Genomic DNA, 26,863 nt, shown 5'->3' on the forward strand with positions numbered 1-26,863 from the left:
AATCAATAATATTCAGTAAGCTGAAAAGTTCCTTCTTATTAAAGAGAAACGAAAAAAGAGAAGAGTAGTCTGGCCAACGGTTTACGCATTCAAGCTCTCACTACTCACAAACAGCATTTACAATGTCACGCAAAATATTTTTTGAAAGATAACAATGAGATCAATGCCATTAACTTGTTCTTTCTTAACCAGAATCTTCAGCTATCTATTTTCAATTTTGACAGTAATTTGAGCTTACACATGTGTACAAAAGATGCGAGATGGAATGCTATGTTTCATTTACAAAATCATAAGAAAAAAAGTGATGGCCAAAAAAGAACTACTCAACCCTCGGGGACTCAACTCATCGAAGACAACAAACTACAGCCCAACAATGAATCAAAAAGTGCAGTAACTACAGTGGGACTCAACTCTTGGACATAAAGAGCTGTTCCACTGCTAAAATACATGTGTTACATCCACAGGACAGCCGCAAACTGTAAATTTAGCAATCCACTAGGTATCTTATCCGGGGCAGCAAACATACCCTTGTATACATTAGTGGCATCCTTACTAGTATTGTGTATCTTCTGTATTCAACTGAAGACGTATTTCAATGGCCTCAACGCTGCGATTTTATAAGTGGGCTCAACCCGTCGCCTTCCCAACCAAGCCTGAGCATCTGATCGACCACTTTCAAGCTCAACTGCAAGCAGCGATCAAGGGAATCACCATAAGGTTTCACTAACAACAAGCATTTCAATCACAATAATGACACGGTCACTTAGATCACTAACAACTGAAATAGATTACAAAAAGTTGAACCATTTTCCCACCAAAGCATTGTTTTCAAATAGACATAAGAAAGCAGAGTGAACTGAAGAATACAAATTTGTGACAACACTGTAGTTACTTCAAAATACATAGGGCCAAGTGCACTGGCGTTTCATATGTTGCCATGGGACGGTTTAGCAAGTTGAACACACGATGATTATATAGAAGATTTTTGGGGATAAAGGTCCCTTAAATGTTCTAACTAGACCAGGAGCACATTGTCAGAGAAGTAAGAATATGAACAAATTGAACTTACAGCTGGATCAGTGAAGATTATCAACTTTTTATCTGCAGTTGATACCAAGAGATTTGTGCTATCATTGTTTAAAGCCAGAGCAGTAATATCCTGGCCTTCTCCAAGTTTCAAAACATGAAATACCTGGACACAAATTGGCATGCTAGTTAGTAAAACTCAATTAACTGTGAGACCTACCAGGTATATCATGAGCAAAAACTTGACAGCAAAGGACACTTTAGAGCCAAGTGAAGTATTCGTGGGGCACTACATTAAATGTCTATGCATTCATGAATGCCCAAGACATATAAACAACAGGTCTGTCCATTGAAACAGGAAGGAAAGCATCCTTTATTTCTTAAGAATCTTAACATGTAAGCATTATTAGGTCGGGTCACAGAGGAACAAACATTTAAAGGTACAAGATTTGCAGCACTTGAAAAACTAAGATAGGTCATGCATATAAATGATTTAAAATTTTCTCGAGTTCTTATACCTTCAATGTATAAAGATCCAGGAAACAAATTGAAGGGGAAGGAACATCTAATCTGTTATGTTCACCAGTGTCCTCTGATTCCAGATTAAAATCTGCAGCCCCTGGCTTCTTCAAGCTTATTTTTTTGTTGTTATTAGAGGTTTCATCGTTTTCCTGAAATGAGTTCATCCCAATCAAAGCACTCTTCCCATCCACAGAAATTTCAATGCAACTAACACAGCCAGATAAAGGAAGTTGTGCTCTAGCAATTGGTTTCCCGTTTAGAGTATAGGTGTTCAGAGAATTTTGACATTTGTTCCAGGTCATCACAACCCCCTCGGATGAAAGACATACAGAGTGGGCCTCCACACCAACCAGCCTTCTGATCAAACGGCCCCTACTTATAGAATGCAACAGAACATCTGATGATTGGGAGCAAGAAACAACAATCCCAAGATCTGAATTGACACAACAACACAGTATTTCTCTGTGGTGACCACGTAGAACATGTATGGGACCCTCAATGCGACACCTCCTGCTTTTTTCTGCCAGATTAGTTGCTGTAGTGCTACTGGCTGCAGGTGGTGTGCCTGTGTCTGTGACCGTGGAAGGCTCTGACATGCTGCTTGAGCTTGAAGTGAATGCCCTGTGTATCTTCCAGAGTAAGACAGTAGTGTCCCGTGATCCTGTGACGAGATAGATGCTATCTGGTGAAAGAGCAAGGCAAGTAACTGGAGCACAATGCGCAACTGCAGTTTCTAGGGTTTTTGCACTATCTGCTGATAATAGCTTGATACTGTTATCTGCATGCCCGCCTAAATACAGTCACAGATGATTGGATATATTAGTTTATCAGGAAAATACAAAACAAATTCCATATGATAGCAAGAAATTTTTTAGTTAGCTGGGCACACAACTAGAAATCAATCAAAATAAGAATTCATACAACAAAAGAAACAAATGACAAAAAATAATACAACTTATGTATAGATGTTTGACTACAAACACGGATCAAAGGGTGGAAATTTTCCTTATTTCTATAAAGTATCAAGATGCCAAGCAGTTTTCAAAGTGAAAAGAGAGTGAATAGAAATAAAAATGAAAATCAAAGCAATTAAAGAGTGCAATGATGATCTTTCACATAGAATATTTTCATTTACCTTCTTAGAAAGAAAAAAAAGGAAGATGCTTGCTTTCATTTGATTGAAAATCTTGCATAAAGATTTCCAAGTGCGCACCAGTTTTTGATACTTTCATATGATTTTTGCAACAATTTCATTCAGATTCAAGCTCTAGAATTTTCTATATTCCCTGCCTATTTAAACCCTTGAGGTTTTCCCTGATACATCCAATATACAATCACAAGGTTGGAGAGCAAAATAACCTTGTAAACCCAGTTTTTGTTTTATTTCCTTTTCTTTTTGCATGATAGGGATTTCTGGTTACAATAATTCTGTTATAAGTGAAAGAGATACAATAAAAAAAAAAATAGAAGCCCTGATGACCTATATGATGTCTTGAGAACAGAGATTTCAGTTTCCCTGGGCATTGAACATTGCATCCCAGGCATAAATAAATAAATAATGGCAAAGCATCCACTATCATTGTAATGGCAATTATAAACAACTCACGTCATTTTAATGCAAGTATTCAATATGATACTGAGTAGTGCGCACTGCTAACAAATGACACCTTTTTTCAAATTTGAAGTGGTAGCTAAGACAAGTGAAACTTTCAAGGAAAAAATCTCAGATTTATATCCTTAAAAGATTTTTCACAGCTTTTGGAAAGAAATGCAAGCATCTTATTCCAGAATAGAGAATGTGTACACACACAGCATGTGGATCAAATGATGCTTACCAGTAATGATTTCTTTGTCATGAGTGATGGAAACCACCGCTTTGCCTCTAATTCCAGATGAAGCAAATGCTAGTGCTTGGGGAAAATGCCAATCATCCCCAACAGATCTGGATTGCCCTTTAAAAATTCGCATGAATGTTCCACCAGCAGAGCTTGTTAAGGCCTTTCCATGTTGAAAGAGAAAAGGTGCACCATGACCATCTGGTGTGTTGGGTTGCCACTTGTGCTGGGCAATGTGTGCTGCTGGTGCATTTATATCAACAATTGTAACAGCGTCTGAAGATGCATGAATGGAAGCTGCAGGTAGATTGCAGCGTTCTGGGTCCAGAACGGCATATGGCCTGACTTCTTTTGGGTTCCTGAAAATAGTCTGACATAAAAAAAATATTGAATCAAAATAATGTGCTACAAATTAATACTACAGATTTTTATGATGGAATATCCTAACATGCAACCTCACTGATCCAAAAAATATGTGCATAAGAAGATTTTTATTACTATCAAAAGGACCATCAACTGTTATCACATTGTCCAAATTGCATCTAATGGATCAGCTATCTAAATGTCTGACATTTCTCCAGCCTCTAATCACAGTGAAACTACCATAGCACTAATCCTGGGACAACCAATGACATGTTCCTCCTCCAGCTTACTCGATCATCACGTCACCAATTACCGTGACCTTCCATTAAGAAGCAAGCACTAGCCCCAAAACAACATAGATGGTTTGTACACAATGTTAAATCCTCAAGAATTAGCTATTTTAAAGAACTTGTTACCCAGCATATCCAATTGGTTGTTCTTAGCCAATTTGTATCATCTAGATAATCACGAAATCTTAGCATGGATTCTATTGGTGTGGATTGATAGCAGGTCTCTGCAGAAGTGTTTTTATCCAACAGAAAAAACTAAATCACAGTGAACATGCATGGCAAAAGGCTAAGTTGAAGATGAACTGAAACAAGCACTTGGACTTATAGATGCTTATAAGAGAATCACAGGCTTCTACAACTGTATCAGCACTTTTAAAACTTAAATCTTCAGCCAAATTCAGACCTGTAAGTGAAGAACATCTGATAAGGGCATTCGCTTCAAGTGAGGAACAGTCAAAAGTTGGGATGGAGTCTGTCCAAAGTAAGCAATCTGGTCTTGTGTGGCACGTTGTTGTACCTTTTGTGAATAAACAAACAGATAAGAAATAAGAAACAAAACATCGGCTTAAAAAACAATAGAGGATGGCAGAATTCACTTACTGGGTCAATGATCTTGTCAATATCAACCGCCCCTTCATAGGTGATGTAAAAGAAAACATTGTTTGCTGCTATAGCTTCTTTACCACGTTGCTTATAGCTGCATGATCCAATTCATTAAACAGTTGAAATGAAAAGGCCAGAGTTAATTTGAATATAAATTAAATTTGTCCAGAGTAAGATGTTCAGATTGCAAATAATGAAACCCAAGGGCAAGAATAAGAGACGTTACTCGAACAATTTTGCTCAAATCTTACCCAAATACAAGATCAATCCATTCATGCAAATGTGTAGACGCGTGCTCACTCTCAAGAGCCATCTGATGCTTATGGATAAAATCAGTAGTATTTTCAGCCCAAGGAGGAAGTTTGACAGAATCTGAAAGAGCATATTTAATCACAGTAAATATTTCAACTCTGTAACTTCAAACTATGTTTCACTTACTTCACTAAAATATGAAACATACCGAGCTTTCCACCCAACTGTGTCGTACCAAAGTCAATTGAATTTTCATTGGTTAAGATCTCAGGAAGATAAAAGAGCTCGGGAACCTAAGCCAGACAAGAAACCACCACCCCCAAAATGTTAAAAAAAAAAAAAAAAAAAAATAGTTTATTAATAGCCAGTATTCAAAGGAAGATACAAGGAGCAACTTATTATCATAGAAAAGAAAATTGTAGAAAGTGTGCATACAAGAACAGCATAGAGAAATGATTATTATTAACATGAGACAAAGAATCACGCCAAGCATTAAGATAAAGAGGTGCCTTTTATGCTAACTAGCCAGTTTAGCATGGTGCATTATTCAAGTTGTTAAAAAGTTCACGTACCATTACTTTGCAAGAAAAATATATATAGATGAAGTTTATCAAACTAAATTATGTGAATAAATTATAAATTCATAACTATATATAAAAGCATGAACTTTATCAAAACATTTGATATGACAAAAATACACTCAATGTTTTATATATTTTGATAACTAATTTAGTCCTTGTATCACTTATAAGAAAGAAGAAATTAAAAAAAAAATATTAGCCATTGTATCACTTAAAAATACACTCAACGTTTAATTATTAATTTTCAATTTTTAGATTTCTTTCTTTCTTTTTTTTCATTTCTAGCCCTTCATTTGTAAAATAAATAAATAAATATCACTACCCTTTATAGATACTATTATGTATTCATAAAAAAATAAATAAATAAAAGGAGCTAGCCTTTTTAAGATACTATTATGAATTCACAAAAAAAAAAATATATTATCTTTGCCTTAGTCATATGAATACTATACCAGCATATATATGATAAAAAATAATAAATATATCTATATATATATATAATAAAGTAGGCAACTTTTACTCTCTTTTTATGACTCTTGGCAATTATTGTAAGGGTGCCTGGAATGTATTTAATTTGTTTCCTAAAAATATCATTGTCAAATTTTAGAATCAACTAGAATATTTCATACAACTTTTATGATAGGCATACAAAACAAGTGCCGGGAATACCAGTAAAATATAAAAAATAAATAAATCCTCTCACAAGTAGGAGTCTTATTTGTATCTAACATAATCCTTACCATTAAAGAAAATAAAAAACAAGAGGATGATTTTCTCTTTTACTCAAGGGTTTTCGAAATGTGATGGATTTTTTTATGTTCAATTATATTTTTTACCTTTTTTATTGGAAAGCAATTTAGTAGAATCAATTGTTTCACAGATTTCGTGGCTTGGGTAAAGATTGTAATTTACAAATATGTTCTCTATTAAAAATGATAGAAAAAATTTATAAAATTAATATTACTATTACTATTATTATGCTGACAATGTTTTCCTTTCTATTTTGTTTGAACAGCTCTTCTTGAATAAAAAATAAAAGTTAATATTATATAATCATCAACACTTTTTAAAAAAAAAACCTTTGACTTGTTAGAAGTAAAAGGTCAAAAAAAGGGCAAGAAAGAAGACAAGCTCGTGGGGAAGTAGGGTAACATTTTTTATCAAGAAAGGTAACTTTAACCTGTTAAAAAAGGTAAAATAATATGAAAGAAGATTGATTATAGTATGGAACATAAGGTATGTTTTTATTGACATGAAAGGTAAAATTAACAGTTAAAAATTAAGGTGATATAATATGAAAGTAAGGTGAGTTAAATGTAGTCATTAAATAATATGATAAAGGCATTTTACTCGAATCAAATGTTTCCACAAAGATAATGCTTTTATGGATAGTTAAAAATCTTCAAACAAAATAGATGACATACCAATTCCTTCACATCACTCATGTCCTCAGTAACTCCTTTCCAGGTCGCAGCAATATCTGAAAACATCCGATCTGCATGATCAAATTTTCCACCTTGAAGTTCAATTGAAAGTGTTGTAAACGGTTCAACTCTAGCAAGATAATACAAAACCTGTCACAGAACAACCATAAATCATATAAACTGCAACAACTGCATATCAAGCATTCAAACGGTACAAACCACTCTTTCTCTCACTTATTTCTACTTTTTTCAAGGAAGGACAATTGCCTTACTGTTCCAGATAGCATTAAACAACATGCCCAAATGGCATTATATTTGTTGATATGAGCAGAAGAAGACAAACAAAATGCAATGCATCAAGGGGAAAAAGCTCAAATACAAACAGAAGAGAGACAATATTCAAAAATCAGAGATGGGGAAGGGGGAAGGGCACAAGGCAATCAGGCGCAGCTGATCATGTAGCAGTGCCTCCAGCTGGATGAATTTGGTGCACAAACCTAAATCTACGTAACAATATAATGCCACAATTGAGTTAAATCCAAACTCCAAGATCCTAAAGAAGGTTCCTAAATTCAAATACAAGCCCAAACATCTCAACTCCACACTACATAATACGTAGAAAATAATATTTATATTTTAAAATGAAATATTATTCGTAGAAACATACATGGCTCCTGGTATTTTCAAAATCTAACATTCATCCAAAATCTATATCTTGCATCCAGATTCAATTTTGAATAAGGTCTGATATTTAGCATCTTTATTTTGATCAATTTGGGTAGGATTCAGGTATTCATTTTCAAGATGATTGTGTTGTAAATTGTTAAGCATCAAGTAACCCCCCTCCCAAATTGGTTTTTCTTCTTTTTGATTCCCCAATATGCTCCACTTTGATTTTAGAAATTTTGTGACGAATATCCGATACAGAAAAACAAAAGAAATGAATAATCTTCATGAACAGAAATGCACAGCTAAAGGTGAATATACAACTATGATGGGAGGACTGATTTCACAACATTAAATGGGAAAAATAACTTACAGTCCCTGCACTTGAGTAATGAGAACCATAATGGAATTTTGGAATGACTGGATCATCAAAGCTAGAATATCTCTCTTGGAACTTTTTCAGCCGATCAGGATTTAAAGCACCAAGAGGCTGCAAGTATATATCCTGCTATAATGACAGTAGACAGTGCAATTATAAAATAATTGAAAGAGTAATTCAAGTTATGTCACCTTTGAAAGATCTCGATAAGAAGAAGCATCAGAAAGATCCAAACTTTTTGAACTGTAATCAGAAAGAACCCATGGGAAAACTGGATACTGCAAGGAAACAAAATAAGATTTAGAGATAATATGCACAACCTTCCACACTAGAACAAGAAATTAGCCGAGAAACATACATACCTGAGTGATGTCATTATAACTACGCCCAGCCAGAGTATTGAGCTGCATTAGATACTCGAAGTTGCTAATCTGCATAATGGTTGTGTTTAAACTTGTCATTATTCTGAATTAATGTTGCAAATGTGAATGAAACTTGCAATATTACAGAAACGAATTTGAGTATATACCTCCCACCTTGCCCAACGTTCCATAAGTTGAGTTCTTTTCAAAAGTTGTTCAGGTCTCTACAACAGGAAAAAGCAAGCAGCTTTCATGATATAATGGAAAAGACAAATAAACATCCAACAGGCATAAAAAAACACAAATGCACACATCTTTTAAGAACTACATAGTCAGGTAGAAATTTGCAAAACCTGAGTAGCCAGATAAATATTATTCAAATGAGGAGGTCTTGATTGAACAACAGCTTGGTAAGCATTTCTTCGTGCCTCGGTACTCTAAAGGGACAAAAAAAAAAGGAACCAAAAATTTATTCCACAATCAAGGCTGGTGGACAGAATTCTATTGGTGCAAAGAAAATGTTCAAGATACATTTCAAGTGAAATACCCCAAAATCAAAGAAGAAATTTGATCGGTCAACCATAAACAACTCCAGAGCACTTCTTCTTAGCAAATACCTGAGATTGATAGCAAACTGGTATGAAGATGAGAGTAGAACAAATGAGAACTGAATAAAATGATATTATGGACTTGTGATACCATATAACAATTTATCTGCATAAGTGCAATAAGTTCATGCCTATAAAATGATACCAGAAGATGCACTTATGGTCAATAAATGGGTTGAGTAAAGTTCTGGAAGCCAGGCAACATATGAAGTTGAACAAAAGGCATATGTCACAGGTTATTATGCACAGTTCCAATGTCTGTAAACCCAGAATCGCACCAGTTAAACAGCCCGATTTCTGGGATGTAGGGCAGACATTTGGATATTGTACTAATGTCAGTACACAGTAAGACCAGAATTCATTTACATTATTGAGAGATGCATACAATAGAAAGCCTGCTGGCATAAAAAATTCAAAAAAATAACTCTGAGCATGACTCCTGAAGTCTTCTAAATCTAAAATTTTATAGTTATCAGCAATTAAGAAAGCACAGTGATTTCATGACCAGAAAAGGCCGTGTCATGACCAGACAGTATATGACAAGACTGAGAAGGTAAAAGCTTTATGGAGCAATCACTCGACAGCAGGTTCCTTGTCCCCATAGGTCAAGGAATGAAAAGCAAATAAAACACAAATCCTTCCAAAAAGGGAAGATCACGGTTGTGCTTCAGAAGACATTGCTCCAAAATCATTTTATCTCTGATATGCATTACTCAACTATACTGCACATACTCTAGTGTCACATGTTGAAAAACAAAAGGATAAAGAGTCTCAATAGAAGCTACTAGCAGGAACCTCATGTTACCTGCTTGCATATCAGGCTAGAATGCTAATACAACAAATGAACCCAGAACAAATATAATACCATTTAGCAGCTGGACAAGCCCAAGAGAGTCCTTTAGTCAACCAGCAGACAACCCATTAAACCAAATCAACTTGCAATCCCAGATATTACAAAAGAAAAGAGAATATCAGCCTTTTTTTGGTAAGCTATAGTGGCTATCTTTCCTTGTCATGACTCAAGTTAAAATTACAACCTGTGACCTGCCTACATGCTACAATTGCATTCCTTTGACAAACTAAACACATTATAGGAATATAAGACACTCAAATTGTTCATCTTCAAAAATAAATAAATAATAAAGATTTTTAAATTGTTTGAATTAAAAAAAAAATACAAGTCCAGTTAAACTAATAAAAGCCCAATAAATTTTACCTCCGGCTATAAATCTGATGGAGGGAAGACATCAGCCAACTGTGATCCTTTTCTTGGACTCCCGATTCAGAAGATTTCATTCCATCAGCATTGCTCTCAGTGGTATCAACTATAAAGTTTATTCTCCTAGTAGTTACCTGAAGAAACAATTGCTTTATATGCTCAGTAACTACATCCAGATTAACAGCTCCTTGTAAAATATCAGAGTTTCCTGTTTTCATGTTCTCAAATAGGAAACAGGCAAAATGCTCTACTTTCCTATTGTTGAAAGCAAGATAAGGCTTAGCAGCAACTTTTATTTGAGTAGAAACAAGAAGATTGAATGTCACGTGTCACAATGGCACAAACTACCAGCAGGGAAACGTAAAGAAATCAGAGTGGTTTTGTAAGCAAAATTTACAAATCAAAGGCCATTTCCACCATTGGACACTGCAAAAAGATCATAGGGCCACATCTCACATTAACTGGCATCATTTCAACTACAAGCTGGGCTCGAAAATTACCACAAATCACATCTAAGTTTGTATCAATCACCTCCATGATCTTCCACCATAATTATATAATCAGCAAGCATGAATCCCAGGGTTTATTAAAATAAAGTTTCTATGTCCTTATATTCCAAAATTCGCAAAAACCAAACAAGCCCTTAGTGGGTGAATTTAATTTCCATGTGTTCCTCATCAGAAACAAAATTTATTTCCTTCTGGTGTTTTAGGATCTTGATGTGGCATAATTAGAAATTATAGGACAATAACATCCTAAATGAAAGATTAAAAACATCAAAAAGAGAGAACTTGGTGGATGATTAAAAAAGAATGACATGCTAGTCTCATAGAGCTTACTTGAAATGTTCCTCGCATAACTGTCAGTGGCCGGACCATAGATGATGGAAGTTCAAGAATGATTCTTTCATCACGTTCACTGGGAACATAACCTGGTGCAACTGCCGATGCATTTTCCAAATCTTGGTCCCTGGCTAGTTGAGTGTCACTAGATTCTGCTGGAGGCTGCATGCTTTGATCAGTTGCTCCAGACAGTCTCAGCTGACTCTCCCCACCCTGCTCTGTATCAAAGGATATAACACCTAAATTCTCAATTTCTGCATGTTCCCCATCTTCATTTAGTATTTCCACTGATATTGCTTCTGCTGCCAGAACAGGAACATTTCCTTTATCATGCTTCAGCTCAATTTGATCCTCGTAGTTAGCAGCAGCACCAAAATGATTAGATCCTCTATAATTCCTCCTCAAACATCTTCTCATTCTTGAAGAAGTTTCCATAAAATCTAGCTTCCAGAAAACCTACACAATTGTAACAGCAGTTTTTAGAAAAGAAGCTCTTCTATATAATATATAAGAAATTTAATATGAGAACAGAAAAACATTATAACATTAGATAAAAATATATTAATGCCAAATGGTTTTGATAGTGTAATACACTTCTATAAGTTATCTCACACGACATACACGCTCAGGATTGCACAAGGGGTCCCCAAAGGGCCCAAAAAGACTCTTTATCTCTATCAGGCAATGTATAAGTTTGCGCCAAGCACGGATTCCACTGGATAAATGATGACAAGATATCACATCAACTTGAGCACGCCTGTCCACCTAGCAAAGAAATAATAATAACTGATCCTGAAGGTTATACAAGAAATGAGAATACGTAGCTAGCACGACTCAAACCTCTAATCGCTGCATGTTTCTTGCTAAGGCAAAGCTTGCAACAAGGACTGCGATAAATTTATAGGATAGAGCATTGAGATCTTTCCCATAGACTGATCGTGTGTCAGCTGGTTGTAAGCATTCCATCCATGCAACTCCCATGGCTTCATCAGTATTCCATCTCCTAACACGCTCCATATCATTAGCATTTCTTCTCTGTGCAGACGTGGCCATCGCAACAGCACTAAGACCCCGTCCAGAACCAATCTTAGCATTGCGTTGAAGATCACGTGCAGCTGCCAAGGCAGCGGCTTTTGCACCAGCCTTATCCTTATGATGAGCTGGTGTTTTGTTAGGCACCTCCAAAGACTTTTGAATGCTTGAAAAAGTATGTAGTCTATCAGTTTTTCGCTCCAGCAAGGAAGAGTCATGCTTAAGATGTGTGGTTGTTGCAGGAGCAGGGGTTTCCCCACCTGCAGCACCAGCAGCAATCATCGCCAATGCCATCGCAGCTGGTGGTGATGCAAAAGCAGCTGCCCAAGCAGGAGAAATCATGCAGAGTGCAGCCTGGAGAAAATTGATTGAAATACATCACACAAAGCAGCAATACCAATGGTTTTTATTTTATATTTTTTTAGAGCACCACCAGAGACTTCTAAGAAAAAATTAAGGAGCAGAATGGCAAACATAGCATTGTAACTGCTGGCTATCCAAGGTTAAGAAACATCTAAACAAGAACATATAACAATTTCAAAAAAAAAAAAAAAAAAACAAGAAAGAGATGCAAAGACTGACAACAACAGACAAATAAATGGTGCACGTGCTTCACTGGGTTCAGAAAGAAATCAAGTCATAAGGCACTAGCAACAGATAATAACCTGTGAGCTTCAGAACTTGGCAATGAAGACCACTTCGGGCATGCACTTGCACTAGAGATGGTCTACAGGCATTTACTTCCAATTATATACTTCTGCCCAATCTTCTTCCATTTCCTAACATTCTAAATCATAATAAGTGCCTTAAAAACAATTTCCCATGATACCTAACACTTCATATGCATTCTGGCATGGGATGCATTGGTAAAAAATTTAGCCTCCAAACACATCAGCAGATACAATTGTCAAAGGAGTGTTAAAAACAAGCATTAGCATGGTGCACAAGAATATGGCAACTTGCATAAAATGGTGCAAAGCATCAGATAATTCGAGCAAAAAAAAAAAAACACAGAGGCGCAAAAATAACTAAACAAATTAAGCATATTCACTAGTTGCATTTTTTCAAGGGAGAAACAATGGTTCTCAAATCAACCAAAAAAGCATCCAGAACAGGTATAATTTGACCAAAAGCCAACGGCATTATAGCTCAATAACCTCTATTGGTAGCGCATCAGCAGCTAAAGCGCGATCATCAACAACAAGAGGATTTAGACCATCAGCAGTTGCAAGCTCATGAATTCCAGCTAGAAGAGGCCGCCACCTCCTCAACATAGCAACAAATGGAGGTAAGATACCCTCTAGGTACTGTTTACGAAGGGGTTTCCTCTCTCTGCCAACAGCATGCCATACCTGCCACATACATGATACCCTAAATTAACCACAGAAAGAATCAGCATAAATGAATACAACCACAGCGTCCAGCTGCATGACCAAGTGGAAGGCAGGAATAAGAAACCTCTTAAATAAGATCTCAGATACAAATGATGATCGGAATGGATAACAGAAGGAAATAATTACATCCACAGTCTAGTGATATACCGTAGCAAGACAGTTTTATGCAGAACTAACCTCAGAGTAAAGAATACAAGACGCAACCAACACTCTGTGTCTTTTTGAATCGGAAATTGGCATGTTCAGAACAGGTGAAAGCACACTGTAGATAGATAATGAAAATTAGTTCAAGAATTGCATACCAATAGCACTTGGAAGTGAAAAACAGCCAAAGAAATTATGCTAAGGACCAAAGGAGAACATAAACCAATGTAGAAGCAGTAGTAAAAGAGCACCTATGCAATACATTATAGTGAAAATGAATTTGAATAGACAAGAGATTGAACAGAAAGCACAAGCAAACACACACGCACGCAATGAGAGAGCTGAATCACACTGGAAAACAATGACGTTTCTTACACCCCTAAGGAAATCAGGACTCACTTTGCCCTGCAAGTATTTAAACTGTTTATCATCAACTACCTATATTGGTTAGTGAAAACCTGAACAAAAACTGTAGAAGGGTGGAAGAACTCTGTGAAAGAAAAGCAGAAGCAAAATATGAGCTGTATGGTAAATCATCAACTACCTATATTGGTTAGTGAAAACCTGAACAAAAACTGTAGCAGGGTGGAAGAACTCTATAAAAGAAACGCAGAAGCAAAATATGAGCTGTATGGTAAATTATCTGATAATGTTTTGTATTCATTAGCTTGGAAGAAAAACATTAAATGCCTATTTTAGATGATGTAGTTGCTCTTGCCATTTGTCAACTCTATAGTCCTAGTAAACCCAGGCAAAATTAACAAAAAATTAAAAGAGGAGGGGTTTCTCCTCACAAAACACTATTAATTAGAATAGTGTTTTTTTTCTTTGATTTTTTCTCAATCAATGCATTTTTTTTATTTCATTTATATTAAATTTGTTTTTTATTGGGTTATCTCACTCTCATAACACAGATCAAGAGTTTAACGAGTTAACTTAATTAACTCGAGTTTTTTTTTTTTCCAATTTCATTCTTTAATATTGGTTTCATGGGAATTAGGCTTCATAATTTGTTTTGTTTACTTTCTATTAGGTTATTTCAACATCATGACCTAAGAATAGTGCTTAGCAAGTTAACCTTAGTTAACTCGGGTTGTTTTTTGTATTTTTTTTTAATTGAATTTGTTTTTTCAACTTCATCATTCAACATTTGATCGGTTGAGAATTGAGTTTCATAATTTATTTTGATATGTTTTCTATTAAGATATCTTAGTCTCATGATCAAGGTCGCGAGTTTGGCATTTTAATCTTGGTTAAATTTAGTTTTTTTTTTTTTTTCTTTCTAAGAAGTAATCTCGATCTCATGACTCTAATCACGAGTTCTTCAACATTGGATTTGTTTTTTATTGAGTTGTTCTCGTCTCATGACCCAGGTCACAGGTTTGACAATTAACCTAGTTGACTTGGATTTTTTTTCTTTTTTTAATTGACTTTTTTCCCAATTTTATCATTTACTATTGTGTTTAATTGAGAATTAGACTTAATGATTTATTTCGGTTTGCTTTTTATTAGATTATCCTAGTCTAATGACTCGGGAATAATACTTAATAGATTAATCCAAGTTGACTTGGCTCATTTTATGTGTCTTTTTTAATTAAATTTTTTATAAATTTTATCATTTAACATTAGGTCTGATAGGGTCAATCGAGAATTGAGTTTAATAATTTGTTTTAATGGTGTTATCTCGATCTCATGACCAACATCATGGATTTGGTCGGATAACCCAAATTAAATCATGTTAATTTTTTTATTTTTTTTCTATAAAGTTATCTTAGTATCATGATCTGGGTCATGGATTTTGTGGATTGACTCGTTTGTTTTTATTTTATTTTTTAATATCGTCCTTCAACATTGGGTTGATTGTAAATTGAACTTCATAATTTGTTTTAAATTGCTTTCTATAGAGTTATCTCAGTCTTATGACCCAGACCGCGGGTTTGACAAGTTAACTTAAGTCACTTTTTTAGGAGTTTTTTTTTTCAATTTCATCCTTCAGCATTGTGTTAATTGGAATTACATTTCATAATTTGTTTTGATTTATTTTTTATGAGGTTATCATAATCTCATAATCCAGATCGTAAATTTGACATATTAGTTCGGGTTGACCTAAGTCAATCCAATATGTTGTTATCTTAAAATAAAAATAAAAAGATCTTAAAAAAAAAAAAAAATAGTCAAACTATATTCTTATAGGTTGTCCGGGTTGCTTTTGAACCTGCAAAGTCAATCGGGTCATATCAAGCAACCCCAATACTGTTTAAATTTTTTCCATTAGAAAAAAAACATTAGCAATATCTGAATTTTTTTTACACTCAAGAAAAATTTAACCCAACTCGCAACGTAGAGCAAATCAATGATCTAGTATACACTATAAATAAACAACAAAAACCATACTAAAATAAAACATTCATGTTTATGACATGGAAAAAAGCACCACCCAAGTTGGTGTTCACTTGAGCAAGTCTTATGGGAGATGGGAATGCCTATAATAATTGCATACAAACAGGTGCTATCCAGTTCAGTATAAACAATCAAATAGCTTGGTTTCTTAATTGAGTTCTCCAGCTGCATGTTGCAGCTATGACATGCGCCTAATTATTCTTAAAAGTAATTCCTATTCGTGTTCGATGATGATTTACAGCCACAACTTATATGCATTGCTTCATGTGAAGAGAACTAAATCACTGGAAAAGCAAATGAAAAATGTGGCCATAAACATTATAATAAAAGTGTTCGATGCAAAAAAAAATATTGTTAGAAGAACCTCTAGAGTTCTAGGCCATAAAAACATTTTCAATTTTCTCAGGCAGCATGGTGTCAAGAGGTGGTTATAAGAAAACATAAACATATCCATACTAAAAATCGCACTCTATTCTTTAAATCCAATAGAAAATAAGTTCGCTATTTTATAAGAAACTTGGAGGAAAAAAAGTTGAAAGATAAGCATTTAAATTACCTCCACAGCAAAGCTGACCGTGGTTGTCTCATTTGCATTTGAGCACTGTTTTCTAAAGAGATGGTGTTGCCAGCTTGTCGGACAAATCCTTCCGACATCCCATCCTCCATGCTTACATTCCTCATGAGCATACTGGTTTCCCCATTGTCCTCCTCTCTCATAGAAAGAAGCACCATACGGAGGATGCATAGAAATGGTTGGTCGCTGTCCAATAATTGATATAGTGCTGCCATTCCACCCATTCCAGTACCAGATCCTCCACCTATACCAAGACCACCACCAAGTCCAGACTCATCTAATAATAGAGCTTGAAGCATGGCAACTGATTTTTTTACCAAAGGAAGTTCAATCCAGTTTCCGTTTGCATCTTTTTCTAAAGTAGACCTCCAAGATTTCCATCCACTGCCACCACCACCGAAGGGAGCTGTTTTTGAAGGCAGGCCGACACCATACCATAGTCTGCTCCTAAATTTCCAACCCTCAGCTAAATCCATCGTGCAGCTCCCATATGACACAAAAGCACATGAAACAGATTCATAAGGGTCAGCTGCTGCTGCTGCGGTAAGACGTTCCATCACACTCGCAGAAATTTGCCCATTTGCATCAGCCATTGAAGCAAGGACCTTAGGAAGTCCCATGTTAGTGTATGAAATAGAAAATTTTAAGTTCTATTAACTGAAAAAAAAATAGATGCGCGAACAAAACATCCTGAGAAGTACAGCATAAAATTCATAGCTCTTCTGCTGCCAGTAGCTATGACTAGAGCAACCAAGCAGAAGGGGAGAAAAAATATACATACATCAAGAGGGAGTCCCCCAGAGTCGCTAGATCTGCGATCACCCAAAGCTTCAAGTGAATCAGTACCAATTGATGCTGGGGAACTAGAGTGATTATTCAGGGGAGATACAAGAGAAAGTGGAGGTGGTGAACTGTCAACAACGCTTGATGCACTAGAAAGTTTGCTTTGTAATCGCAAGTGATCTTCAACAAGCATTAAAATAACAATAGCATTTTCAACCAGTGCCACAGAAAGCTGAGCAGCATTTTCTGCTTCCACCTTAGCATCTTTGGGTGGCAAACCCCCAGCTGCAACACCAGCAGCAGCCGCAGCAATTACTTGAGTCTGCAGCAAAAGAAAAGTTTGATGTGAATGTGAGTGCACGTATCCCCTCATAATTTATCTTTTAAGAGTTTCAAGTAATCAAGCAGCAGTAATGGTGCCATATAATGCAAATACAGTAAATATAAAGTTCACTTTGGCCTCATATGGTTCTAGCTCTCCACCTACCCAAAATGTCTTTGAATTGGATACAAATAACAAAGTCACTGTGATCAGAATGTTGCCCACCATGCTAGGCCAAATTGTTGGGTTAGGAAAGTTTGTTGTTATTGTAAATGTTAAAGTCATATCAGTCATGGTTATGCTAGGTCTCATTATCATTAGACCACATGCTACTAGGTCATAGATAGAACTCTGAGCGAATGAACTGGGTTCCAATTGATGCCAAATTCATAAAATGAAATAAAATAGATTTGATAAAAACTAAAATGGAAATCAAATACAGATGAATTCATATGAATGCTTTAGCATGCAATTGGAAGTTTTGTCCCGCTCTACTCTCACTCACTTTGCAAATTTTCCAGACAGATTCAATTTTAGATTTTGGTGTTGCTCTAGAATGCTTATTCGATTTGAGGTCACATCTATTTACACTTGAAGACTCATCCAAAATGGAAATCCAGAATACCTGACATAATATTCCAAAAGAGCAGAAAAGTACAAAAGTTACCTGAACCTGCAGTTCTCTAGCAGCAAAGTCTAGCAATGCACCCAAGAGCCTTCTTTTAAATACAGGTAGTGATTCTTCACGTCTTCAAATGATGAAAAAGATTGACCAAAATGAGAGAAATATTGGCTATGAGGTATCATCAATAAGAGTGTAATAGCAGCTGTAGCTCAGAGTTTATGGATTACAACAAAGGTTTAAATATCAAATAAAGCTAGCATGATGCTCAATTGGGAATTCTATAGACATCTGGATAAGTACCATGTGGTCCAAGTAGTACAGTCAGTAATCACTGGGAAAAAATTCAGTAAACACCAAATGGATCAACTCATTTGAAACCCATTAGGAGACAATAAAAGATACAATCAGAGTTTGAGTAAGCCAACATGGTACTTATTAGAGTTTGAGTCAGCCAACATGGTGTTAATCATGGTTCATGAAGTCAATTGATACTCAAAAAAGAATAAACCAATTTGAGCAGAAAAGGGAAAATTCCCAGAAGGCCTATAAGATAATGGAATACCTAACCCGTTGGTCTCCTGTGCTGGATCCCCCAATGATAGAAAGCCATTCTGCACAATGAATTGTAGCTTCAGTATCCTGTAAGGAGGAGATGAAAGCTGATATGAGCAGAGTTTGAAGGGAACACATCCATTCAAGACAGATTTAATAAGAGCAACACATATAAGCAAAGGTATAGCATATAAAACACAAATGCAAGTAGAAAATATGAGCAGTTACAGTTTTATAACAGTGTATGTAACAGATATTTACACTAGCAGTATTTTCAAGCTGCCACATAAAAAGCACCACTGACAGCTGTGGTTTCATAAGAGTGTATGTAACAGGAATTTACACTACTAGTACATTTCAAGCAGTCACATAAGGGCAATTATTGACAGCCATGGTTATGTAATGGCCATATATCCGCAATCACAAAGCAATAGTGTCCTTGATTTAAAACCACTAGTAAGAATGAAGATCAAATTCCAAAGAGAACTTTGAGGTCATTACTGACTTCCAGGATTCTAAAGTCAATAAAATTTCAGTATATTGCAACTGTCACGATGCTGATTATTTATGAATCGAATTCCAGGATATCATTTCAAATTCTGCAATGCATGAGCTGATTCCACATTGATGCTTAAATAACTCAAGTCAAATGCAGGAACGCCAAGATATGCAGAAGAAACAATAAATATATTTGATTGGAATCAATGATAGAGAAAAGAAACATAATGGTCATGCAATTAATATCAAATGCCAGATGTCAAGACTAAACTCCACAGAGCCCATCTTCCAACTGGGAATAGTCATATAATTATAAGAAAAGGATGGATAAACACCCACCTTCCAACCATCCTTCTGGCGCATTGAGTGCTCTAACATTATAATCAAGAAGTTGTGTATGAGGTCTTCTATGTCTCCCAAGCTTGCCAAGTTAGAATTTTTGTTTTCACCCATCTGAAAACACATGAATTACAAGTAAGAAGAATCAAAGTATGACCCCAAAAGTTTGCTAGATTAATTTAAAGACTCTATTACATATGAAATCCTCCTACTCTAACTAGGTGCCACGCCCCTAACAATTAAAAAAAACAAATTAAGAATGATGTTAGATAATGTTACCTCATAATTAGAGATTAGAATTTCTAGAAGCCACTCAGGCCATTCCTCCATTTTTGTCAGGCTGCTTCGGTTTTCTGGATGACTGCAAGCCAAAAACAGAAGATCCTGAAATCATATAGAATGCAGCAGCTCAGAAACTAAACAAAATACAGGGGAACTTGATATGGAAAACTAGAAATGTGAGGTTAAATAGAGAATTTAAACTACATATTCAACTTATTGTATCAGGATAACTATTGCAAAGGAGTTCCAATATGGCTACTTCTAGCAATTTAGCATCATGCATTTTCTCGAACACTTAGTATAAAATATTTGTTGTAGAAATAAGAATCCACAAAATAATTATGCATAAACATGTTGACTGAAATAAAACTAAACGTTTATCCATTTAACACCAACTGAATGATTCAATACTCCTATTAGCTGGTCACCTAGGGGTATGGAGAAACACACTATAAGTTGCAAGAACAAACTCATTGGGCTGTCTTATGGACAATCAAGAAATAGATTGACAATTATAACCCTTCAGCTTCACATCCTACAGTATCTTCCAATATCTAAGTTCCAAAAACTAGAGAACATATTGTTCATTGTTAAATCTGATTGTCTAAAATGGTTATTAAAATAATAATATAATAGGGAATTTCTTGACTGTCACTTGATTCAATAAATAAAAGATAGCATCTCCCACCCTCTTCTCATCATATCCGAAATGACTGAAAATGAGCACTCCCTCGCATTAATCCACATCTGGTCTCCAACTTAAAATTTCCAACTATTTAAAGAAAACCCCAGCTGTTACTGCGTCTCCAGCTTAAGGTTTGAAAATTTCCTCTATTGGAAAACTCTTATATAACTTGGGGAGACTAGAAGGTAAATCTGAAAAGCATAGTAACATCATAGATTAACTTGTGTAGCCTTTACTGATAACAACACTAAGGCAACAAACAATGCAAAGACTGAATTTTAGCATGCACAACTTGGGCAAGTATTAAGCTTCATTCTTTTTCTTTATATATACCAGAAACAAATATGTTTCAACAATGATGATGAGAAGCCAAAAAATGCATGCACAGAAACATATATGACTCGCTCAAATAGAAATACCTGCAATGCTCGACTTTGCAAGGCTCTGGATGCGTAAGGCAGAGACCGCAACAGAACCAACAGAAGTTGTGAATGTTCAAAGCGATGTCCAGAATCATAAAAGTTTAGCCCTTCCTCTGTTGAAGAAGCGTTAATCTGAAAAGCCAAAGTACTAAATTACAAGGATTTGTATTTGAAATCATAAGGAAACATTTATGGATTTTTACTTTGCAATGACAATAAATATTTTCAATAAAACAAAACTAATCCTTGATGAACACATTCATAGGAATGGATGAGACTGGAAAAGAATACCGAGGCTGCCAATAAAGCTGTGTACACAGTGGTAGTCATAAGCCTATTAGGTGCTGCCTGGAAAGCCTTCTGTAGTGCAAAAAGTAGTAGAGAAACTTTATCATCAAACATTGTACCACTTCCATCATGCAGGCCACCACCAAAAAAGTTGCTAGCAGTATCAGAAGGTGCATGGGAAACAAAGTTGAAATGCCCAGAAGTTACAAGAGCACCTATTAGCCCAATGATTGCAATAACAATGCCATCACTTCTATCAACATTGTAAACATTATTCCTTGCATTATCAGCACTAATAGAAAGGTTTATACCACCCAAATTCTTCGTAGATGGGTTTTCCGAAACAGATGACATCCTTTCAATTTTCATGCCAGGGGAAGTGGTGACAGGACTGCCACCACCATCACTGTCTAAAAATTCAGGTTCATAATCTTTGTCCTGGGAAGTCAAATCCCTTTCCTGTTCATCATTCTGACTTCTTTCTGAAATACCATTACCAATATCTAGTTCAGTTTCTTGAACTGGTAAGCTATCTTCGCTCTTTGCCACCAATTCTGGAATGCTATGATCACCAGCTTTTGCTTCTCGCTGAAGCAGAACAAGAAGGGTTTCTATACCACCACATGTTATGAATGACTCTGCAAACATGTGAGCTCTGGCTGTATTTGGCTGCACGACTAGCCTGTAGATAAGATTCAAAACTCTGGCAACCTGGAAGAAGATTTTTGCAGGAGTCATTTTGGATAGATTTATAAACAAGTGGCCAGTATATAGGATGCCATGAAATATTAAAAAGGGCCATATAATATATGATGTCTATACAGCGAGATTATGGATATATGAATCTTATTTTATAAAAAAAAAAAAAGCAGGAAAAGATCACAAAAAAAACCCACATGGCAAGCCAATAACAATGATTATTGCTCTAAAATAGGAGGTTAAAAAAACAGAGAGAAACATAACAAAATCATGCAAGTTAATTATGGGTAAACACAGATTGCTTAAGCAACCAATACATATATGAACATGAACAGAAAACAATGTTCGATATAGTAACTCTACCTGATTAGGTTGAGGGCAATCAACCAAGAACCCAAGTAAACAACGGAGGTCATCTGCAGCCACCGCAGGAGATGCCACTCCTATTAGAAGTTCTATGATCACTAAGAGCTCATCAACCAACGCATTCAATTCGCCCACTGGATGTGTTGCCTCATACAACGAAAAAGCATTCACAGAATCCTTCTCACGAACTGTCCAATAACATCTTCTGCAGCCATCAAGCAGCATCTGAATAGCATTGGCATCTCGCATTACCAATGACTCTAAGAAAACCATGTCTGCTAATGAGGACAGTAGCTTCTTTTGCAATCCATAGTTGCATAAACTCCAAATTCTCAGATCCAGTAACAGTGAAGTGAAAAGCTGCACTTTGAGTGCATGGTTATGTTTCTGGGACTGGCACAAGGAGACAATGGCAGCAACAAGTTCCTCATCTCCAACTCCATTGCGATTCCCAGCATCCAATGAGGACAAAGTTTGGAGAAGATAATTTAAGATTTTTGAGAGAACCTCAGGCCCTCTGGTACGACAAAACTCTTCATTGTTCCAAGGGTGTTGAATAGCTATGGAAATTATCCGGAATACTGGAGCAGCCAGAGTAGCTGTGGCCAAGGTTATGGGAAGATTTCCTTGTACTGGTTCTAGACTATCTTTATGCACATTGCTTACTGATAGAGGAAGTAGGGCAATGGGGCCTCCATAAGCCAATGCCCACAAAGCCTCCACCGGTCGCATTCGTGTAGCAACATGGACTTGTCCAAGGACCTCAGCTGGCCGTCGGAGAATACCTTAATGGACACAAATAGAAAATTTAAGAAGTGACATATATGTGACTAGATTATTCAGGGCATCATAAAAAAGGGATGCCTCAGCCATACACAAGAAGACATCACAGGTTTCTGTAAAATTGATGTTGTAGCCCTCAGCTAAATAAAATTCATAATACTTATTGTCAGGTGATTTAGGACCAAATCTAGGAATAAAATAGTGAACCAGATAGGAGGCAATTTAAACTGGGTTTAACTGGTTAAATGATAAGAAAAACAAAAGAGAGAGAGAGGAGGGAGAAAAGAAAATAACAATCTTCTAACTCTACTCATTCAAATATTTGTTATAGTGAAACATAAGAATTGGTAAAAAAATGAGTGGAGAGAGAGAGAGGCTCTTGGGGGGGGGGGCATCTTCAGAGATAAAAGTCCTCTTACAAATAATGATACAACAGGCACCATGGCATATACAAAGCAAAACTAGATGAAAAGGGAAAAGAAATAATTTCAAAATGTACATACCTGCAGCACCAGAAGGAGAAACATCGGGACAGAAACGCCCATTGAGCAAACTGGGGTGATAGAGAAGATGAATGCACCCTCCAATATCTGCATCCAAAAGTGAACTTTCCTCTGCCATAGTTCGAACTTGGTCATTTGTAGCTCGCCAAGGAAGCCCTGCAGCATTACCAAAATGAGGAAGCACATCCCCTCCTCTAGAAGCTAAGCGTGTCATCCTTTCTGGGCCGATTGGCTCCTTAAAGATATAAACAGGCCCCATCTCAGCAAACAAAGGACACTGCCTACGACGACGCTGTAAACCAGCCATTGTAGGAGGAGGGTTTGTCCCAATGCAGCAAAATGCTAGTGGCTTTGAAATCCGAGGGAACTCAAAAGGACGAGTTTCATACAAGGATCCATCAATGTACAATCTGAGTTCACTCTCTGTTTTCCCAATAAGTCCCTGCTTGCAAATATGCTCCAAACCAATAAAGTACCAGCATTGTGGCTTGAATGCATGAGTGAAATGTAAAGATGCCTTCTTTCCCTTTCCACTACCACTTTCAACAACCAAAAACTGAGCATGAAAGTAAGCCTCTATGCCCTGGTTATCAGCAGATAAGAAACTGAACAATCTAGGCATGTGGGCTGTCCCTTCACCAGCAAGTGCACTGGCAGCAGCTGCAGCTGACATAGCAGATGATTTTCCTGACTTGGCTGCTGCAGCAGCAGCAATTGCAGCCGCAACAGTAGCTGTGTTCAACGTGTCTGCAAATGATTCAATATAGATCCATGTTGCAAAAGCAAATCCATTGGTAAATGGCCAGCGACTCTCTCCTGGACCAAGTAAACCTGAGCTTTCACCATCAAACTCAAAAGTAGATGCTGGTCCCTTTGACTCCTTTCCACCAATTGCCATCTCCAATGCTAGCATTAAGCGAGATGCCCATGAAGTAGTAAGCGTTCTCGTAATTACTTGTAACCATCTATGCAAATCAACAACATTAAGTGAGTGCCCCGCTAAGAATTGGATACAGTAGCATAAAGGAGTCCCATCCCATCCCATCTGTTCTGTTAACCCACCAGCTTGAACAAATATTTTCTCTGCTGTCCCCAAAAGTACTCCCAACAAACCAGCCATAGAACACATAGCTCTGTTCCTTGTGCAAGCCCGCAATATAGCGAGCAACCCCCTAACCATTCGTGTCCTAGGGGACATGAAAATCTCACTGTCACCTACCCAAGGAAGGCAAGGAATAAGCTCAGCTGCCACAATGGCTGCCCGGGAGTTCAGCATCACACTAGGAGGGTTATGATCCTCATCCTCAAAGCTTTCAACTCCACCCATTGTAGCCAGAAGGGAATCGACAACCAAGTAAGCAATGCCCTCAGTTTCCTCCCCACTTCCAAAACTCTCAACTCCACTGACAATGTTCTTCAGCTTGTCCAAAATTTCAGGCTTTCCCATTATAGCAGAATCCACCAGATGCAATAACTCGGGGGACACATTTGGCATTGCAGCTTTTGGCTTAGCCTTTTGCGGTGAACTGGTTGGAGAGAATCCATCCATAAAGAAACCAGAATCTAGACTGGTTGACGAGTGCGACTGCTTAATTGCATGACCAGATTGTCTCTCAAGCCCAGTGCTCAATACAGAGCGATCATGTCGAATCTCCATGGTAGGAGAAGAATCACATTCAGCACCATAATTACTGTGTGAATTCGAAGAGACTTCTCCAAACCTATCAAACGAGAATCTCTCACTCTCTAAATCCGATGGTCGGTTTGCATCAATATTACCAACCGCAAACTCACCAAGACCCCTTTCTTGTTCTTTTAAAGACACAAGTTCAAACTGATCATCATCATCATCCTCGATATCTACAGAATCAAGCATATCATAAACCGGATTTTCATTTTCTATCTCCTCTTGACCACCACTAAGCACATTTACATTCCCTTGACGAGATTCTCCTACACTATCTTCTTTTGCAGCACTATCTACTTCCCGAATATTAAGACTTTGTCCGAACTCCTTTTCTTCCTCTTCTTCCATTGTACACTTCTTTTAAATAAAACACACTTGCACACCGCAAGCGATCCTATTAACAAGAAAGAAGAAAATTCAAAATCGAATACCACTTCAATCCATGAAACCAATGCTAGACAATACAAATACTACAGTGCGAAATTAGCTAACGTAAATTGCAAAAAAATTAGCTCAAATACTTTCTAAAATTTAAAATTCAGCGGGATCTAAACTTCAAAATCACACACATTCATTTCAGTAAATTGTATTTATACACTAATCTGCTTTTTCACTTGAATAATCACCTCAGGATCTCTTTAATCACCATTTAATCGATCAAGCAACTCTCTCTTACACACACACATAACAAATAATATCAAAAGCCAGCAAAGAGATGTAAAATAAATAAATAAGCAAGCTCAGATCAGATCAGAGAAAAATCGCAAATGTTACTGAAATAACAGAGAGGAAGATGAAAATGTGATAAGAAATCGATCTTACCTTCGAGAAAAGAATCGATCTGGTTCGATTTGGGAGAAGTATACTGGTAGTAATTTAATTATTATTTTCAAAAGGAAATAAGAAAGAACGCAAATTAAAGAGAGAATGATCTGAGAAGACGAGAGGGGAGCCGAATTGAGCGCGAGAGACAAGGTGGACTCAGCAAGCCCAGTCAAAAACCAACGCAAGGCAAAGGGTGGTTTAACTAATTAATTAACTAACGACTTAACAATTATTTTCTTTTAAGCTTTTTCCTTTTCTTTTCTTTTTTTTTTTCCGAGCCAGAAAATCTTTGTTCTCTTTGCTTACCTTTTACGTGAAGCGAAGTAAATTTTTACTAGGATGTAATAATGTAATAATGTAATAATAATAGTAAAAAAGAGAGAGAGAACGCAAGGAAATATAAAAGACCAAGAGGCAAGAACTTCCTTGTTTAGGGCTAAGGAGATATGGGTTGTCGAATTAGATTCAGGGGTTTCTGGTCCTAGGTGAATCATGGAGTGAAAATATGGGCTTTTGGGTCTAAATTATAGGCCTTAGATATTTGGGCTAGAAAACCTAAATAGTATCATTGGAGAACAAAGAAGATGATTTGTTGAGATTAGAGATGGTCCTCGATTTTCTTAGCATACGTATGTATTGTATTAAAAAAAATTAAATACTCAATAAATATATTGCCACTTTCCTTCTC

At 36.4% G+C, this 26,863-nt stretch overlaps 1 protein-coding gene across 1 annotated transcript; it reads right to left on the reverse strand.

Moving 5' to 3' along the window:
• Positions 1-258: 258 nt before the first annotated feature.
• Positions 259-26,449, reverse strand: LOC118041273 (BEACH domain-containing protein C2). Its single transcript, XM_035048547.2, has 32 exons — positions 26,173-26,449; positions 23,664-25,744; positions 22,375-23,162; positions 21,316-22,023; positions 21,022-21,156; positions 19,915-20,019; positions 19,636-19,749; positions 18,809-18,885; positions 18,289-18,370; positions 17,298-17,621; positions 16,499-17,121; positions 13,576-13,660; positions 13,162-13,356; positions 11,813-12,358; positions 11,594-11,737; positions 10,970-11,428; positions 10,128-10,264; positions 8,851-8,920; positions 8,657-8,740; positions 8,471-8,527; positions 8,304-8,372; positions 8,133-8,219; positions 7,936-8,052; positions 6,897-7,046; positions 5,100-5,184; positions 4,891-5,011; positions 4,637-4,733; positions 4,440-4,553; positions 3,384-3,753; positions 1,545-2,338; positions 1,070-1,192; positions 259-685 (listed from the first exon to the last, which is right to left on the reverse strand). The coding sequence occupies exons 2-32, from the start codon at positions 25,696-25,698 to the stop codon at positions 602-604; spliced, it is 8,979 nt and encodes a 2,992-aa protein (XP_034904438.1). The 5' UTR covers positions 25,699-25,744; positions 26,173-26,449; the 3' UTR covers positions 259-601.
• Between the last annotated feature and the right edge of the window lie 414 nt (positions 26,450-26,863).

This window comes from Populus alba, chromosome 14 (assembly GCF_005239225.2).
Source record: "Populus alba chromosome 14, ASM523922v2, whole genome shotgun sequence".
In the NCBI taxonomy this organism is placed as follows: Eukaryota; Viridiplantae; Streptophyta; class Magnoliopsida; order Malpighiales; family Salicaceae; genus Populus; species Populus alba.